Below are 20,185 nucleotides of genomic sequence, written 5' to 3'. Positions count from 1 at the left end.
TTCGGCCAAGGAGTGTGGAAGGGGGATTCCTACAGGCAGTCGGCTCTGATACCAACTTGTGACGCCCCCGATTCAATCGTACACTAATCATATACGCAAACGTGTACGATCAAGATCAGGGACTCACGGGAAGATATCACAACACAACTCTAAAAATAAAATAAGTCATACAAGCATCATAATACAAGCCAGGGGCCTCGAGGGCTCGAATACAATTGCTCGATCATAGACGAGTCAGCGGAAGCAACAATATCTGAGTACAGACATAAGTTAAACAAGTTTGCCTTAAGAAGGCTAGCATAAACTGGGATACAGATCGAAAGAGGCGCAGGCCTCCTGCCTGGGATCCTCCTAAACTACTCCTGGTCGTCGTCAGCGGGCCTGCACGTAGTAGTAGGCACCTCCGGTGTAGTAGGAGTCGTCGTCGACGGTGGCGTCTGGCTCCTGGGCTCCAGCATCTGGTTGCGACAACCAGGTAGAAGGGAAAGGGGGAAAAGAGGGAGAAAAGCAACCGTGAGTACTCATCCAAAGTACTCGCAAGCAAGGAGCTACACTACATATGCATGGGTATATGTGTAAAGGGCCATATCGGTGGACTGAACTGCAGAATGCCAGAATAAGAGGGGGATAGCTAATCCTGTCGAAGACTACGCTTCTGGCCACCTCCATCTTGCAGCATGTAGAAGAGAGTAGATGGTAAGTTCACCAAGTAGCATCGCATAGCATAATCCTACCCGGCGATCCCCTCCTCGTCGCCCTGTTAGAGAGCGATCACCGGGTTATATCTGGCACTTGGAAGGGTGTGTTTTATTAAGTATCCGGTTCTAGTTGTCATAAGGTCAAGGTACAACTCCGGGTCGTCCTTTTACCGAGGGACACGGCTATTCGAATAGATAAACTTCCCTGCAGGGGTGCACCACATAACCCAACACGCTCGATCCCATTTGGCCGGACACACTTTTCTGGGTCATGCCCCGCCGCGGAAGATCAACACGTCGCAGCCCCACCATGGCACAACAGAGAGGTTAGCACTCCGGTCTAAATCCTATGGCGCAGGGGTCTGGGCCCATCGCCCATTGCACACCTGCACGTTGCGAACGCGGCCAGAAGCAGACCTAGCCTAGCAGGCGTTCCAGTCCAATCCGGCGCGCGCCGCTCAGTCGCTGACGTCACGAAGGCTTCGGCTGATACCACGACGTCGAGTGCCCATAACTGTTCCCGCGTAGTTGGGTAGTGCGTATAGGCCAGTGGCCAGACTCAGATCAAATACCAAGATCTCGTTAAGCGTGTTAAGTATCCGCGAAAGCCGACCAGGGCCAGGCCCACCTCTCTCCTAGGTGGTCTCAACCTGCCCTATCGCTCCACCACAAAGTAACAGTCGGGGGCCGTCGGGAACCCAGGCCCACCTCTACCGGGATGGAGCCACCTGCCCCTTCAGCCCCATCTCCGAACAGTATCATAAGTAATGAAACAGTATCAAGTATATAGCATATGCCCGTGATCACCTCCCGAAGTGATCACGACCCAGTAGTATAGCAAGGCAGACGGACAAGAGTGTAGGCCACTGATGGAATACTAGCATCCTGTACTAAGCATTTAGGATTGCAGGTAAGGGTAACAACTGTAGCAACAATGACAGGCTATGCAACAGAATAGGATTAACGGAAAGCAGTAACATGCTACACTACTCTAATGCAAGCAGTATAGAGAAGAGTAGGCGATATCTGGTGATCAAGGGGGGGGGGGCTTGCCTCGTTGCTCTGGCAAGAAGGGTTCGTCGTTGATGTAGTCGATCACAGGGGTACAGGCAGCGGTCTCGGGGTCTACCGGAAAGAAGTAACGGAGGGGAACACAATAAATAATAGAGCAATCTAAGCATCACAAAGCATAACATGGCAATACGCGGTGGTAGCGGTGATCTAACGCAGGGATAGGTAATACCGGCGAAGGGGGGAAACATCCGGAAAAGTATTCCCGGTGTTTCGCGTTTTCGGACAGGTGAACCGGAGGGGGAAAGTTGTGTGTTCGCTATGCTATGGATGCGTGGCGGACGAACGAGCTGCATATTTGGATTCGTCTCGTCGTTCTGAGCAACTTCCATGTACAAAGTTTTTCTATCCGAGCTACGGTTATTTTATATTAATTTTAAAAGATTTAATCATTTTTGGAATTATCAGATTAATTTAATTCGAAAACATTTGTTGCGTCATCATGACGTCAGCGTGACGTCAGCGGTCAGCGTTGACCGGCCAAACAGGGTAGTGGGCCCGTCTGTCATTGACTGTTTATCTAATCAGATAATTAAGGTTAATTAATAGGGTTAATTAGATTAATTAACATGATTAATTAAGTTAATTAAACTAACTATTTAATTAATTAGTTAATTTAATTATTATTTTTTATTAAAACGTTCTCTGGGCGGGGCCCATGTGTCATAGGCCCCAAGGGCCATAACGGGTGCCAGCATTAGCGGGTGTGGGTGAGCGTGGGCTTCCGACGGGGCGGACCCGAGCGGAGGCCGTTGGGGCACCGCGGGCGGCTCGCCGGAGCGCAGCCACGGCGAGCAGGCGAGGCGAGCCAGGCCGCGGATGCCGCCGGCAAAGGGAGGCGGGTCGGCAAGCGGCGACAACAGGAGGCGGCGCCGGAGTGGGGCCGCGCGGACGGGCGCCGGGCAGGGAGCGCTGGGCACAGCCAGGGGCGTCGTCGTGGGCGAGGCCGGCCGGCCGAGCGAATGCGGGGAAGGCGGGGGCCGCAGTAACAGGGGAGCAGGGCAGCGACGGGCGCGGGCAGCGAGGCGGACGCGAGGGCGCGTGCGCTAGCGCGGGAAGGCGCGGTGGATGCGACTCACGGGCGCGCGCGGCCACGTGAGCACGGGCACGGGATGGCGCGGGCGCACGGTGACCGCGGGGACAGAGAAGGAAGAGGCCTGGGGCCTCACCGTGATTCGTAGGGACGGGGGCAGTGGGGGTCGGGGTGGTCGACGGGGACGACGGCCGAGAGGAAGCAGGCCGGTGGGGAGGAGGAGGCAGGCCGGCGATGGCGTCCGGCGAGGTAGCGCCGGCGAGGTGTTCCTCCAGGCGACGGTGAGGGCGACGCGACGTCGAGCTTGGGGACCGTGGTTGAGGAGGAGGTCGAGGACGAGTGACAGAGAAGGGAAGGCGGCACCGACGACGGTGGGTGGCGGGGCGGCTCCAGCGGGGATTCCGGGCGGCGGCGGCGAACACCCCCGATCCGATCTGGATCGGGGAGGGGGCAGAGGGGGAGTGGAGCGAGTGGAGGGGGAGTGGGCGACTGGGAGTGGGGTTAGGGTTTCGGTGTGAGGGGGCCATATAGGCCGAGGCTGGGCTGGCTCGGTGGCCTGCTGGCCGGCTGGGCCGTTTGGCCTAGTTGGCCAGGGGGTTCTTTCTCCTTATTTTCATATTTTTTGTGTTTTTTTTTCTGTTTTTCTTTTAGTTACACATTAATTTTAGTTCAGGAAAATATAACAATAGCCCCTAAAATAATGTTCCAGAATAACCCACTGTCGTAAAAGGTTTTACCCCGAATTAAAATAGTTTAGCAATTTATAAAATACCAAAAGCATTTATATAATTGTTTTTGCTACGGTTTAAATCATTTTAGAGTATTTAAACATTTTATAAAAAGTGTGGTTTCTCCGCCATAATTACCTATGCATTATTTGGCTCACTCCAAACATTTTAGTTTTAATATTTGAATTTTTTTATTGTTTGCCTTTAATTAAAATTTGAATTTGAATCGTTTTTAACTAATGCGAGATTATCAACAATAACCGAGGTGACGTGGCATCATTAGTAGAGGGTTACTGTAGCTTAATTATCCGGGCGTCACAAAGAAGATCCTGGATATACTCCTCTTGGAAATAAAGAAGTCACAAGAGGTAGAAGAAACCCTAGTCCCAAGAAAAGAGCGAAGAGGACCAAGATCAGACATGAAAAACTGCTCACTAAGACGTGCCTTCACATAGGCAATATACTCAAGAGTCATCGCTAGTGATGATCATGCCATCAACATATAGAAGAATCCGACCATGAGCTGAAAGGTGGAATAAAAGCGCAGGATCATGAGCACTGGCTGTAAAACCAGCCACAATCACCACTGAGGCCAAACGCTCAAACCAGGTATGAGGGGCTTGCTTAAGGCCAGAGAGTGCAATGAAGATGGCAGACCATGCCAATACCTAGGGGATGGCTGCATGCAGACCTCCTCACGCAACTTACCATTAAGAAAGGAAATCTTGATATCAAGCCAAGAGACAGACCTGCGGCAAATAGAAGCCACAGAGAAGTGTGCAAACAATGGTCATGTGGGCCATAGGAGCAAATGTCTCATCGTAGTCACGGTTATGCTCCTGTCGAAAGCCACGGGCCACAAGGCAAGCTTTGTAGCACTCAAGAGAACCATCGGGTCAAGTCTTAACCTTGTAGACCCACTTACAATTGATGGACAAACACAGGGAGGAAGAGAAAGAATATCCAAAGCGTCGGTGCGCCTAAGAGTAGCAATCTCCTCTGCCATTCGGGATGTACAAGATAATCACAATAAAAACTCGGCTCAAGAGAAGTAGTACAAGAATAACCATATCGGTCAATGGAAGGGGGAGCATGAAAGTCATAAGTAGGCTGAGCCGAGGAAGATGACACATCAGAAGTAGATGCCTCATGAGTAGACTCATCCATAACAGGTGGACGACGAGTATAATGGTGAGGAAAGTTGGGAAGATTACGAGGAGGAATCACGAGTAGGGGAAACCACCGGAGATGAGGGTGCAAAATCATATGACATATGAGGGGAGGAAACCATATGAGATGGCGGCGGCGGATCTGCAACAGTCGGATGAGCAGTAGTAGTAGGATGAGTGGATAAGGGCTCAATGTGGGTAATAGGTGTGTCGGGAAAATTGAGAAAAAGATCTCCACTAAAGAGGTCGAGGAAGATGGGTGCATATAGAAGGGATGTGACTCATCAAAAGTCGCATCCCATGAAATATACATTCGATGACCGATAGAATCTCAACAGGGATAGCCCTTGTGCTCATCACCGTAACCTAAGTAGACATACTCAACCGATTGAGTAGTAATTTTGGTGCGTTCGCGGGGGACAAGAAGCACGTAGCAAACACAACCAAACATGCGAAGGGCCGATTAGTCAGGAGAATGATAAAAAAGATGTTGAAACGAAATGACACCTTGCAGAGCAGAGGAGTTGAATGTTGATGAGATAGGTGAAAGTGCAAACAACCTAAGCCCCGAAGTGAGGCAGAAGAGAGGCAGCGATCCTCAACGCGCGAGCCTTCTCAAGAAGGTGACGATCCTAGCGCTCAGTAACACCATTCTACATGAAAGACACGAATACGTCTGGAAAACTAGGTATGAACCATGGAGACAAACTTCTTATAGATAGATGAGGCCTCACTATGAGAAGATATAAAATATATCCAGGTGTGTCAAGAGAAATCATCTATAAAAATAATATAGTTGTGATGGTCTCCTTTTGAGGCAAAGGGAGTTGGACTGCAAACATCAGAGTGAACAAGACCGAAAGGACGATGAGACAAAATCTCGCTATGAGTATAAGGTGACTGAACCTGTATACCAAGCCGACAATCCTGGCAATCTAAAGACACCATTGGAGTCGAATCCAAGAAGACAACGTCAAACTAAGGATGAGAGATGAAAGCTGCATAAGTGGCCAAGATGATGATGCCACTACTGAAAAGAGCCAGTAGACGAGGCAACAAAGGCTAGAGACTAGTGACGGTGGAAGCAGAGAGAAGGTGGAGCCAGTGAAGTGTCAGAAGCCCTGAGAGTCATAATGCCAGGGGCCAACACAAAGTAGAGCACCAGTATGATGATCCAGACAAAACAAGAGTCAAAGTTGAGTATTACCCTACAGCCAGAGTCAACAACCTAACCGTCAGAAATGAGTTGCATGGTAAGTCGAGGAACATGAGCAACATCAGGAACATGAAAAGATGAAGTGCTAAGAATGCCTCGGTCATTGACCGGGAGGGCAGTACCATCAACAATAAGAGCATTGTTGACGTTCGAGAATCAACTTCCAACTAGGGGGTATCCTTAGTAGCATGGTCAGAAATTAGCATGGGCGTGTATGACGGCCTTATATCGAAGGTCGCCGTACACTCGACAATGTGGCACGACGATGTTTTTTAAATAGGTTCAATCACCTCGTTGGAGCGCGACCTATGTCCTATGGGAGGGTCATCGAGAGTGGTGCCCGGCGCACGGGGCACTTAGAGTATAACCGCTTCCGGTGTCCCACGACTTCCGACTAGTCCGAGCCTTACTAGGTCCCTCAGACTTTGACCTCTCAGCCTTCATTTGCCCTCCTGAAGGGCTTGGAAGGGGAGAGTGACCCTCCACTTGAGTGTATTCAAGTGAGAGTGCGTTGGTTGCATGCCCGTGTGGGGCTTTATATAGGCTAGGGGTCCTTGACAGATGACCAAGGCTACCCTTGAAGTAAGGAGGTTGGAGGGTAGAACTAGGTATTTTTTCGTCCTTTGGCACATGTGCTCCCTATTGGGCTAGGATGTGAGTTGTGGCCCATTACGGGTAAAATCCCTACACTAGGAGAGGCTTTTTGCTTGGGCTTGGGCCTCTTTGCTCTCTTGACTTCTCCTTTGACTTAATCTTTTTAGGTGGTCTTCTTTCTTTGACTAGTGTTGACTGGTGATGTGACATTCCACGTAGGATAGGGGGTGGCACCTTATGTAGGGTTAAAATCCACTACTACAACAGGAGCCCCCTTGAGCCGGAATCATCAAAGTCTTCTTTGTGGCTTCGGGTCAATAATCTTGGCCTTGGAGTACTTCTTCTTGATGTATTGCTTTTGCCGGTGCTTTGTAAGCCTTGAGGATGCTCGATGAGCTTCGGTGATGCTTGTTGGTGGAGGCTAAGGCGTATTCATCGGGGCAAGAAAGGCGAGATCTTGACTTGAGTGCCCTTGTCCCTCGACCGTTAGCTTGGGAAATCCAAACATGGCCTTGTAGTCCTAGGGAATTCCATTTTAATCTCTAGGAATATTTAGCGGAAATTCGGGTTCTTCCGGATTTTTTATAGAGCCATGAATTGCTTTGAGAATACCTTGCGGGCATTTGGGGAACCATCACAAATTTCGAGGATCCGAGAATACCTTGCGAGAATTTGGGGCACATCCGCAAACTTTAAGGATCCAGAAATACCTTGCGGTAATTTGGGGCACATCTATATACTTAGAGGATCCAAGAATACCTTGCGGGAATTTGGGGCATATCGACAAACTTCGAGGATCAAAGGATCCAAGAACACCTTGCAGGAATTTGGAGCACATCCGCAAACTTCGAGGATCCGAGAACACCTTGTGGGAATTTGGGGCATATCCGCAAATTTCAAGGATCCGAGAATACCTTGCGGGAGATCTGAGGCACCTCCGCAAACATCGAGGATCCGGGAATACCTTGCGGGAATCTGGGGCACCTCTGCAAATTTCGCGAATCCAAGAATACATTGCGGGAATTTGGGGCACATCTGCAAACTTTGAGGATCCTGCTTGGTCGGTCCGGACTTTCGCTGGTGGAGGTAGCCTATAAAACAACATTAGGCCAGCCTTTGGCTTGGTTCCTTCTTCATATCAGCGGGATGGAAGGCAACCTTGGCGCCTCCCTGCGGTGCTCGAGCACCCAATGCGACTCTTTCGAGCCGCAAGGCCATGGCGTCGACTTCTGTCTGCCTTTAGAGGCGAACGGTCTTCCTCGGTGTGCACAGGGGCATGCCTCCCGGAGGCATGCTCCATGCTGGTATCTCCTGTGCTTTCCTCATTGGCTTGATGATGATGGTATGACAAGGTAGATCCTCGAACGTTGGCCAATCCTTCGATCCACCAGTGTAGCCCTGGCGGAGGCCTGACATTCCGTCGATGGTGGACAAAGCTTCATATCCCAATGAGGCGATGGTCCCGAGTTTCCGGTGATACTGTGTGAGGCTTGTTACTGGGTTTGAGATGGGTCAAGTAGGAAGCGGTGCTTGCTAAAGTCGAAGCCGACAGAGAGGGCGGCGGCCCATAAGCTGGCGACGTCGTCATCGATGGCGGTCGTCATATGAGTCCCTTGTTCATAGGGGTCCTTGGCACACATCCATGTCGTTTTAACCATCCAGACCATGGCACTTGCACTTGTCATGTGCGAAGGTATTTCACGGGCCGCATGGGCTTGCACGGGGTGGTGTGGTCGTTCCTTCCAAGGTTCCTTTGGTGCCCTCAGCTTTCTACATCGCCTGCCCAAAGGCTTGGCAATTTGTGCAGGGAACACCAAGTGGAGATTGGGCCTTGTGGGTGCCCGTTCTCCCCAGGCTTGTCGTACGAAAGACTCACATAAGGGCTTCGCGGAGATCCATGACATGTTTCCTCTTTGTCTTTGGCTTCCTGGAGATTCGACATCCCCTGGGGCCTTTACCTGCATGAGGAGTACGAGCAAGCCTCCCCGGTGGTCTGTCGTGGCTCGACCTTGATGTGACAGGCTATTGGATAGCTTGTGTCTTGTACTTTGGTGGCTCCTTTCTTGTCGGCAAGCTTGGCTCACGGTCTCCTTCAAGTTGAAGGGGTGTGGCAGTGTTGCGGCCTCTCTCGCATGACTTGCACATGGTAAGGGGAACCAACTTGGTTGCGGCTCCAGCCTTCTACGCACACCGCCGCGGGCTATCGGAGTAGTGTGGGAGGGGGGTGAAGCGTGTCTTCCTAGGCCCATCGGTCCCTCCCTGTGGGTGGGCGCTTCCTTCTTACGCATTTCCTGCGGGTGGCCCTACCATCGGGGCACCGCAAGGAGGTAGCGCTCCTGCATATGGGGTAGGTATGGTGAAGTGTGGCTCCCAAGATGGGTGGAACCACAAGGTTCTCGGACGCGGGAAGGCCACCAGAGGGGTGAAGCCGGTATGGTATGATGGTCCTCCTACAAGGGCTAACTCTCGAGACGTCACACAGTCCGTCCGGAGTGGTTGCGGCGGCAGAGTCTGAGTTGGATGCTCGTTTGGGTTTGTTATTGGTCAATGTCCTGGCCACGGACTGATACCAAAGATGACAGTTTGGATCGGGTTGGGCCAAGCTTGGGTGGAGTTGATGTCGATATCTTGAGTGTTGGTCAGTTCTTGTCAAGCGGAGGCGAGTGAGCGAGGGTCTTGCGCTGCTCCTAGAGTCGGAGGGACAACACTTCCTGCGGCGAGTCAACCTTCGACTCCCATGTCCGGGACAATCATGGCGTTGGCAACGAAGCCGGCGAGGCCGAGAATTACCTGCGAGACATTTGGAGTGACAAGCTCTTTGTCGGGGGCGGTGATGTTGTGGGCCTCTTCAAGGCCAACCTCCTCGAGCATTGTGCCGAAGGGTTGAGCGGCGTGGCCGCCGATTTCCCCATCTTGATTGTGGGCGAGGGCTCCGCCATCTATCGTGACCCGCAAGACCTTTGGAGTGGCGAGCCCTATGCTGAGGGCGGTAGCACCAGGGGCCTCCACAGGTCCCACTTCCTCGACCACCACGTCGAGGGCGCGCTTGTCGAGTGCTTTGGGCTCCACCTCTTCTGTTGCGTCCTTCTTCTTTGATCTTCCCGTTGAATCTTTCTCCTTGGATGCCTCGGCTTCTCCCGTGGCTTGCTTTGGGGCCATCTAGATGCGATAGTCAAGGTGACTTCTCACACACGGCGAGGATTCCTCACGGCCGGTGCCAATGTCGACGTTCGAGAATCAACTTTCGACTAGGGGGTATCCTTAGTAGCGTGGTTAGAAGTTAGCATGGGCTTGTATGACGGCCTTATATCAAAGGTCGTCGTACACTCGACAATGTGGCATGATGTTTTTTAAATAGGTTCAGTCACCTCAATGGAGCACGACCTACGTCCTATCAGAGGGTCGTCGAGAGTGGTGCCCGTCGCATGGGTCACTTAGAGTGCATCCGCTTCTGGTGTACCACGACTCCTGACTAGTCCAAGCCTTACACTGTCCCTCAGACTCTGAGCTCTCGGCCTTCGTTTGCCCTCCTGAAGGGTCTTGGAAGGGGATAGTGACCCTCCACTTGAGTGTATTCAAGTGAGTGAGTTGACATGCCCATAGGGAGCTTTATATAGCCTAGTTGTCCTTGACAAACGACCAAGGCTACCCTTGAAGTAAGGAGGTGGGAGGGTAGAACTAGGTAATTTTCTGCCCTTTGGCCCATGTGCTCCTTACTGGGCTAGGAGGTGGGTTGTGGCCCATTAGGGGGGAAATCCCTACACTTGGAGATGCCTTTTGCTTGGGCTTGGGCCTCTTTGCTCTCTTATCTTCTTCTTTGACTTAATCTTTTAGGTGGTCTCCTTTATTTGACTAGCATTGACTGGTGATGTGGCACTCCACGTAGGATAGCGGGTGGCACCTTAAGTAGGGTTAAAAAGCACGACTACAACAAGCATGAATAGGAGAATCCAGAGATCAGATAGAGGACATAATGGATGAATCATTAGTCATATGAAAAGATGCTCCAGTATCTAGAATCCACGGATATGTACCTGCCTATGTAGAAGGTGGTCTCACAATGTCAAAAGAGTCGGTAGTAAAACCAGCAAAACTAGTCGATGGAAAATCAAAAAACGCAGCTAGCAGGCATCGAAATCGTGTAATCTCCTACTCAATTAGGAGTTCAACTGAAGAGGTCGATTTAGAGGCACCTAACAATGGAGAACCAGAGGCAATAAGCAGGTCGCGAAGTTGTGCAATCTCCTGCTTAGTGAATGACACAACAGAAGTAGTCGATGTAGCAACACCGGGAGAGGCGCGTCCATCACCACCTATGGAAGCCGCTGGAGGAGGCCGTATAACATGACTAGTACCGTCTGCAGAAGCCGATGGATGAGACGAGCTTGCATGCAGAAAAGCACCAAGTGTCAAGGTTAGGTGTGTGTGTGAGGCATAGTCGATGGAGCAATATGCATGAACACTTCTGTGAAAGTCATGAGAGGGCTAGGTGTAGAGCAGCAATCATCATGTGCAGAGGTTGCAAGAGGAGTCGGTGAAGAGCGACCACCACAACCTACGGAAGGCGCCAGAGGGACGAGTAACAGGTGGACGAGCACCATGCATGGAGGAAAGGCACATATGAGAGATGGGCTCAATGTAAGGAACACCATCAAGAGTCTACGGGCCGAGATTCCCAAAAAAAAGAGTCAGTGGACCGCGAGGGAGATGTGTACCCAACTAAAACATCATACATGTGTTTTTACTTTTTTTACATGAAACCAACAAGTTGTGCTCGGCCAATCAGCCAAAAGTGCTCGAGACAGTGTGGCGGTGGATGACTATGAGGGGCAGCAAACCAGGAGAACCGGCGGTCGAGGGCCAGCAAACAGGAGGATCGATGGGAGGCTGCGGTGACGCACAAGGAGGTAGTGTTGTGATGCGTTCTGGTGGGATGGTAGCCCGATCTGGCGGGACGACAGCACCAGGAGGCAGTGGCGCGACGCGATCTGGCGCGGGCTAGCACCAAGAGGCAACGGCAACCAGAGCAGGGACCAGGAGGCGACAATCATAATGCGATCTGGAGTACGCGGCAACAGACCAGAGGGTGCGACGGTAGACTAGAAGGTGCAGCGACGTGACCAGGAGGGGCGGCGTGACATCAGGAGGTGGACAAGACCAGGAGACGACGATAGTACAACCTCGACTTTTGGTTGCATTGGTTAGTGCATGAATCTTAACACGGTATCAGAGCCTAAGGTCTTGAGAAAGTCCTAACTTTCGTAATTTATCCAAAAAAATTATTTCGCCCCCTTCTGTGTCCACGTATAGGCCTCTTGAGCCATACCTCTGACTCTATTCACGGGTTGACTTTCCGCATCACACGTGGGAGTGGGTGTTGAAGGGTATGTGTGGATTGCCCCTTACCATCAATTCAGACTTTTGGCTGCGTTGGCTAGTGCATGAAGCTTAACAACAGTGGGGGCGGCGGCGGGGATCTGGGCGTGAATCGGAGGCGAGGTGGGCGTGGATCAGAGCCGGGGTGGCGGGCAGCAGCAACCGGGAGGTGCGGCGACAACGAGGGCAGGGGAAGAGGGGGCATCAACCACCGGCAAGAAGAAGATGGCGACAATGCGACGAGAGGATCACAACATGAGTTGTGCGTGCGAAAAAATTGACCTAAGCTCTAATACCATGTTAGGAAATATGCAACTTGTATTTTCTAGGGCCAAGGGACAGTATATATGCAAAAAGCTCCTTGTACTAATGGGAAAGTATACATGCTACATGCAAACGTGATATAACTCTAACAGTCACGATCCCTTGCCTCCTTCCTACTGCCGCCTCCCCCTCACAGCCTCCCACAATTCACTTCCTAGTTCATCCTGACGCCTACCCCCACCCCCAGGCCCAGGCCTCCATCCCCTTCACACGGGGTTTGAAATTCAAATGGCTATGCTAAATCTTGTAGTACCACCACTCTCGTCGGAACCGCTGCCTTCATAGAAAACTTGCGCTGTCTGTTAACTACGGGTGATCTCCTTTTAGGCATGGCAGATTTCTTGCGATTTTTTTTTCAAACTGCATATATTTTTAGACTTCGTCATGATTTGGAGTGCAGCTTTAAACAACATAATGCATATGACCTGGTGCTAAAAGAATATAGCTGAGGTTTCTTGCAAGTATGCTTTCTAAGTATCAGCGAAGTACTGAATTTTACTTAACTACAGGCAAGGACACACTCAGGGCCAGTTATTTTGTGGACCCGGGGCAAAACTAGGACTAGGGGCCCCTTAATATTGACCATCATGTATAATTTTTATAAACCTTCATGGCAAAAATGGCATAGGGTTTTTACAGATAGAGTTAGATACTTGCATACCTTCTTTGAATTGCGCAGTTTTTTCACAACACGCGTGACAGCGTGGGGGCTAGCAATGAGGCGTCTCTGGCCAGAAACCAAATCAGCGGCAATGACAGCATCACAGGTAGGCCGCATAAGAGAATCACAAGGGCACACTGTCGTAGGAAAGGCCATGTTGCTGCACAGTGACGCAAGATAAATAACTAAAACATGGTCGGTTGATTAACAATATGAACATAAGTTTGGCACATATGTAAATTTGTTCACAAAATACCATGTCAAAGCAACTGTTCAGATTTAGTATTCTACAAACAAAATAAGATTTAGTACTCAAGGTTTTTGTGATGAATACCTTCAACAGTAGCATCATGTCTTTTTCATTTTGTAGTATTATTACTGAACTTGTATCTTGATCCATAGTCATATAAATCTTTACAAGAAAATTTTGGTCAGCTGAAAGAACAGATCAAGAAAGCATAATCGATTTATGTCCAGACATCTAATAAAATCCAAAATTGTCAATGGGCACAAAACACGGTTCTTCATTGGGAAATAATCTATGAATTCATATGGTGCTTTTATTGATTTTTTAGTACACGGCAAGAAAGTTTTTCCTTTGAACAATTACATGGCAACGAAGTAGTCAAAAGAAAGAACAAGGAAAGATTTTAACAAACATAGATTGATTTTGGTTTAGATCCACCGAGCAGAACTTGCGGAACAGGTGTGGCGGGGTGTGACTTTTGATCCATCGATTCCGTTTAGGCCAGCTGGAGCGTTGGAGAAGAATTGGAAGACCTAATTACAGATTTGGGGGAACTGGAGAAGAAAGAATCGAGTGCTTGATTCTGTACAAGAAACCTCGCTGCCGGCGGCTGTACATACGCCAGACCGATTGCTAACCTAGACATTCTTTTCCCTGGGTGAATTCAGATTGCTGGCCGGCGCTGTGTGGAACTGCTTAGGCCAGGCCCAGTATGGATGTAGTCCGTATAGAGAAAATAGCCTCTGGGGACCCTCGGTGCCGGGGGCCCGGGGCGGCCACCCCCCCCCCCCCCCCCCCCCCCCCCTTATGTTATTTTTCCTCACAATTGCATGGGGTAGTTTTGCAAGTTGCTTTTAACTTGTCCGACTCTTTAAAAATCATATTCCTCACATATTTTTATTACTGGATCTACAGGAGATCAGAGAGACATAAACATCCATTATCAACAATATGCAATTGCCAATTACATTGGTGCAGCTATGGAACGAGTGGGAAATCAGGTTGCTTGTGCTTCTCAGTTTTACACTGCAACTATTCCTCTTCTTCACAGGGGGGCGTAGGCGACGAAGCAGTAACAAATTGCTAAGATTCTCTATTTGGTTGGCTTATTTGGGGGCAGACATGATTGCATTTTACACTCTTGGTCAGATCTCTCGACTTGGAGATTCTATCAATAGTAGGGATCCGTTTACAGGGACCATGTCTTTGGCATTCTTTTGGGCACCTTTCCTTCTTGTTCATCTTGGCGGACAAGACACTATTACTGCCTTTTCATCTGAGGATAACAATTTGTGGCTAAGGCATTTTCTGAATCTTTTAGTTGAAGTCAGCCTTGCATTATATGTCTTTTGGAAATCAATGGGGAACAACAATCAGCTTTTAGTTCCAGCCATGTTTGTCTTTGTTTCTGGAATAATTAAGTACTGGGAGAGGATATGGGCTCTCAAGTATGGGAGTAAGACTGACCTTAATAGCACCACTAGTAACTATGAAAATAATCAATTGCCACTACTAAGTGTTGAGCAAGATAGATACTGTGACATTGTTTGCTATGCTCTCCACACAGCACGCTACATTCGGGGATTCCTTGCAGGGCGGGCGACCTTTCAGATGGGGCATGAAATTCGGTTTACATTAGTAGAATATTTTGGAAGATTTGCAGAGCATGGGGCAAAACTTAAGATTATTGAGATGGAGCTCGCTATTATATATGATGACCTCTACACCAAGGCTGTTCTGTTTAGGACATGGACAGGTAGCATATTTCGCTGTGTTGTGCATATCTCTACAGTGGTTGCTTTTGTGCTCTTCTACGCAAACAGGAAAGAAAGCTATAGCAGAGTGGATATTGCAATAACATATGCATTACTCATTGGTAGCATTTTTATGGAACTTGTTTCAATTTTTATGGCAATGGTATCACCATGGGCATGGGCATTCTTGAAAGCACGGAATTTTCACTGGCTTACCAACTTGTTCTGGTCTATCTTCAACATTGTTCAGCCAGAGAAGAGGCTGTGGTGGTCAGATTCCATGGGGCAATATAACCTTCTGCGCTCCATATTCTGTATTGAATCACCAACCATTGGCATGATCAGAAATATCATAAATTCTGTTGGTTTGGCTAAGGTCTGGAAGCACTTACGGCACACCAAGGATGTCAAAGCTAAGAAGAAGATCATGGAATGTGTGGTGCAGTGGTTGGACAAGCAGGATCGTTTCAAAGACTTGGCAACAGGGATGAGGCCTAAACTTGGCACAGAGTTGGAGTTGATACTGCGCGGACCTTTTGAGCATGCCATACTCCAACTACATTTATTTACAGATTATCATATAAGGGGTCTACTTGCTGAGGAGGGATCACCTCTACACAACAAAGGAGATAGATCAGATCTTGCGAGCATATGTGAGGAAATATCAAATTACATGATCTATCTTCTTGTTGTAAACCCTTCCATGTTACCAGTCAGTACCACTGCAGAAGATACACTTGCATTGTTCCCAGAGAAAATATTCTCTACCGGCAGGGGTGGTGTCAGAGATATGTCAATCCTTGTGCTGGATAGACTTAAGCTATTTGTCCTAAAGATTTGTAATTACTTTGTGAAGGAGTCTTCAACAGATAGGACAACAGCCCCTGCAGACCTAGGCCTGGATCTTCCCCTGTCTACCAGCCAGAAACATATTCGAGAAGTGCTACATAAGGATTGGACGGCTGCTGGAGAAATTGAAGGCAAAATACTGTTGGGTGCCCGAGCTTTATTGGACTTTCCAGATTCTGAATTGACCATCGATGAATTATTGGCGGAGATCAAAGAAATATGGATAAGGCTGCTTGTTTATGCAGCAGGCAAGTCACACGCAGAGGCACATGCACAACAGATGAGCAGAGGAGGAGGGGAGCTGCTCACATTTGTTTGGTTACTCATGGCTGCCCACTATGAGCTCGGTGATGTTGCTCGCAGGCTCGATCTTGTTTCATCGTCATCTGGTGCTGGAGAGGGAGATCGGCTTTTCGCCTTCAATTTTCCATCTTAAGAACGACCTACACCCATGTAGGCCTTGCATTGCAGGCTCACAGATATTTGCATGTTTCAGCAACCTGCATGCAAGTCAAGCTAAGCTTAATATGAGGTCATGTTTACTCTCCTGACCCCCATCCGTGTCGAAACAGTTGTGGTTATCCCAGAGAGGCCATATGTTGTAGTAGGTCATTCATGTTGTCCGGATAGGTAATTTGAGATGTTGTATATATTTGTTTCTACTGCTGCAATAACATTTTAACAAAATGTTGCATTTGGACTGCAATGAGCCAATGACCCTATATCCATAAATGCCGTTCCTATACATTTTGGAAGTTGCGACTGTAACTGTATAAACTTGTGTGTGTTCAATCATGTATGCGATGTGAATGTGTTGGGATCATCGTCATGCACTCATGCTCTTCTGTTAACTTCTGTTTTATGTATTGAAGATGGTTTTCCCCTCTTAATGGAATCCAGACAAGAATTTGTTGCAGTTTCTGCAGGTTCGAAAAAAGAAACCCACCAGACATGGGCGTGTACGTCGCAGAATTTCAGCAACTAAAGGCAGCAATTCAGACCTGTAGACTATGCAAGCTCGTTCTCCACCCCCACACGACGTCTGTAAATCTCAGTTGCTACCTGTTCATTTTGTTTTGCCTCCTTTCCCTGTTAAGTGGACCATGGGCCATGCATCATTCCAGCAGCAAGCAGAGAAAATCTCACTAGTGGATTCCTGAATCTTAACATTTCTAAAACAGCAAACATGCATTATTCCTAGCGTTTCAAACCAGTTCAGGTACTGTGGTAGTTACACGGGGAAGATCAAAAGCACATCAAACCGTAATCCACATCAGTCTACCTATGAGCAACAGATGATTAATGCTGACCTCTTGCCCACAATATCTCCTTTCACCTCATTTGCTTCAGATAATCAACGGTGTAAGAAGGCTCCTTTGCGCCGCGCCATTTAGCTCCATAAACATGTAGGAGTAGTACTACTTTACATTCTGCCTGAAACTTGTGTATAGATAAAGAATAGGCTACGTGCACACCGGGCTGCCTTTTTTATTGATACAAAACACATTTACTATAGCAAACAACTCCGAATCTATCAATCCACAGCTCAGGAAAAGAAGTAAAATCGAGTGGTAAATAGTACTACCAAAATCAACATTCAAGTTGAGTTTCAGAGGACAAAATCGTCTGGGGCATCACCTGAACTATGAAGACCCTTTTTACTCGGTAGGTGACTGTTGAGTCGACAGTAGTTACGAAAGGGGGAAATAGCTCAGTTGGTTAGAGTGATGGTCTGTCATGCCAGAAGTCGCGGGTTCGAACCCCGTTTCCCTACCGATCTTCCTCTTCCTGCCCGACTCATTTTGAAAACACTGCAAGCTAATAAAGTTGATTTTCAACGTCCAAGTGCAATACTACCCTACGTTCATAATATATTTTCCTCACTTCAAAAAATAGCATTGCAACATATCATGGTGTAAAATGCCCAGCTACCAAATCTACAAAGGAAAACCCAACAATATACTCTATGTGAATAATAAATGCCCCCGCACGGCGAAACGAAACCTGCCTCTCGGGTCGCCCCGCACGGCGACTCCGGAGGCCCTCCTTAACCTTAGCCTAGTTCCCCCTTAGGCCATCTCCCTTGGCCGCTGCCGACGCTGGCGCCGGCAGTGGTGGCGACACCCGTCTCGCCGAAGGCGGAGGGCAAAGGAGGCACGCAGTTGCAGTGCACCTGTGCGGAGATGCACGATGACGGACGCGCAAAGAGGTGGCCGGTGGAGTTGGAAGACGAGTTTCAGTGGCGTTGGCGTTGGCGCTGGCAGATCGGACGTGGCCGCCCTTCGGCGGCGCGTTCTGGTGCCATGGCGTGTGGCGGCAGATGCAGGCCCTTCCGGGCTTACGGCTACGCGCGCATCAGACGGTGGGCTGATGCATCAGGCTCTGCTCCAGGTGACGCAGCGACGCTTGGGATGTCGTGGGGCATGCCCTGTTTGGGTTCGATCTGGACCCAACGGGCGATGTTTCCCGGATCGGGTTCGATCGTGTGCTCCATCTATGCCGGAAGACCTGCGGGTCAGCGGCGTTCGTCTTCTCCTTTGCTGCCAGCCGGCGGCGTGGGGGATGCGGGCTCGGCCTGAATAAAGGTGGTTTGGCCCTGCTGTTTTTCGAGCGCCATGTCGTCGATCTGCTTCATGCGGGCCTCCTCGATCGAGACGCCAATGAGTTCCGGTCTTCCTCTCGGTGATTCCGCCGTTTGGCACATGGTGTCACTTGATATCTAGATTGGAATTGATCCGGTCATGCGTTGCCTTATATTCAACCAGTGAGGCTTCATGAGGGGGTGACGCAAAGCTTCACTTTCTTGACGGCGCCACGCGACATGTCTAAATATAGATTTCCATGGTATTGCCCGAGGTGGAGAAAGTCATGGTGGCTACGATCGGAGGTTTGTCATGGTGGAGATGTGTTTTGGCGGCGACGAAGAATGGCAGCATAGGTTTTTCCTGTGTGTTGTTCACTTGCAACAGCAACAGCCTTGGAAAGAGGGCGTGGCAGCACAAGTGGACTGCAGTTTTGGTGGTGCTCCTTGAGTACCGAGTCGTGAATTCCAAGGTGAAAACCCAAGGTCTTGCATTCATTGGTTGTGCCCGGCAATGGCCTTGTTGAAGACATTGTTTTGTGAACTCGGACTTTCTTCAGGGTGAAAACTCAAGATCTTTCATCAGGCGACGATGACGCTTGTGCTTTGTTTCCTTCTTGAAGGCGTCGTTTTTGAAGAATCTCTTTTGCGGTCCGGGTGTTGTCTTCGGTGGTGCTTAGAGTGTTGCTGTTACGGATGACTCATCATCGCGACGGGGTCTTTCTTTTATATTTCTCTTTTTTTTCTTGGCTGCGTGCATCGTTGTTATCTTTGGACATCTTGTTGATGCAAAGGCTGAGTGTAACTAATTGGTATCTTCACGATATTAATATATTTCGTTTGTCAAAAATGCGAATAATAAATGTGTGCAGCTTGAGTAATGCTTGATACTGTTACCAGTTTATGGTCCAATTTCTTAACATTGCCTACCGTCAGAATAACCGGCCGCATCATTAGTCCAGATCAATTTTCAGCAGCATCGTCGTGATCGTGAGCTTCACCACGCCCGCCCCATGTGGTCTCCAAATAGCTCTGCTCCCGTCCCCGTGTCGCCCCCGCTAGGGCGGCCCGGGCGGAACCCTACCCCCTCCACCGCCGGGCTCCCAACCCCTCCCTCCCCTCCCCTCCGCCGCCGTTGGAGGAGGTCGCCGGGCAAAGCCCCGGGCGGCTGACGGCGGCGGCGGAGGCCCCCTTCCCTCCCGCGTTCCTTTGGGTGAGGCGGGTCACCCGGGGCGCAGGGGCCCTCCTCCCCGATCTGAGCCGTCGCGGCGGCGCGGCATATCTGAGTCCGCCGACGGCATAGTGGTGGCGTGGTGATGGGAGGAGGCGGCGGAGCTACGGGCTTCGTGGAAGATCTGGTGGTGCCGGCTGCTCGGTGGGCGTGCTTGGTCATGGCGGCGTAGGTCACAGTGGCCGGCGGATTGGCCGGTTGGCGGCGGCGGAACATGGCCGGTGGCAGCGGCGTTGTTCTGACCGGATCCCGGGGCGGCGTCCCTGGAGGGTGGTGGCTGGTGAAGCTAGGGCTTCCCGCGGCGGCAATGGCGTGGTGCAGTCCCTGTCCAAGGCGGATCTGTGATGGCGATCTGCTATGGATTGGTTCGGATCAGAGACGGTGACGAGCGCGCGGGATCCTTCTCGGCGGCTCTCGCGGCTTGGCGAGGCGGGGTGGGAGCCCTCCTCCTAGGCTCCAGTGCTAGCACACTTAGGCAGTGGCCGGTGCACCAGGGCTCCTACGGTGGCACTGTTGTTGCGGTTGGTCGCCGGATCTAGGTGGCTGGATCTGGGGCTTTGAAGGCGGTCAAGACGGTGCACAGGTTGTCGGGTGGATTTCTTGGGACGGATCCGGGTGAAAACCTGATCTTCGGTCGATGGCCGAAGCCGGTG

General features: G+C 50.0%; 1 protein-coding gene across 1 annotated transcript in view; it reads left to right on the top strand.

The window, feature by feature from the left end:
• The window catches only part of LOC123180330 (uncharacterized), a 30,478-nt gene extending 14,030 nt beyond the window's left edge, over nt 1–16,448 (top strand). The window contains exon 4 of the mRNA XM_044592362.1: nt 14,033–16,448. Within this exon, the coding sequence (XP_044448297.1) occupies nt 14,069–16,156 (2,088 nt within the window). The 5' untranslated portion in view covers nt 14,033–14,068 and the 3' untranslated portion in view covers nt 16,157–16,448. The remainder of the gene's footprint in view (nt 1–14,032) is intronic.
• The last annotated feature ends 3,737 nt before the right edge of the window (nt 16,449–20,185 follow it).

This window comes from Triticum aestivum, chromosome 1D (genome assembly GCF_018294505.1).
Source record: "Triticum aestivum cultivar Chinese Spring chromosome 1D, IWGSC CS RefSeq v2.1, whole genome shotgun sequence".
Taxonomy (NCBI): Eukaryota; Viridiplantae; Streptophyta; class Magnoliopsida; order Poales; family Poaceae; genus Triticum; species Triticum aestivum.
The sequence above is the reverse complement of the archived record's forward strand: the minus strand, read 5'-3'. Positions and strand labels throughout refer to the sequence as shown.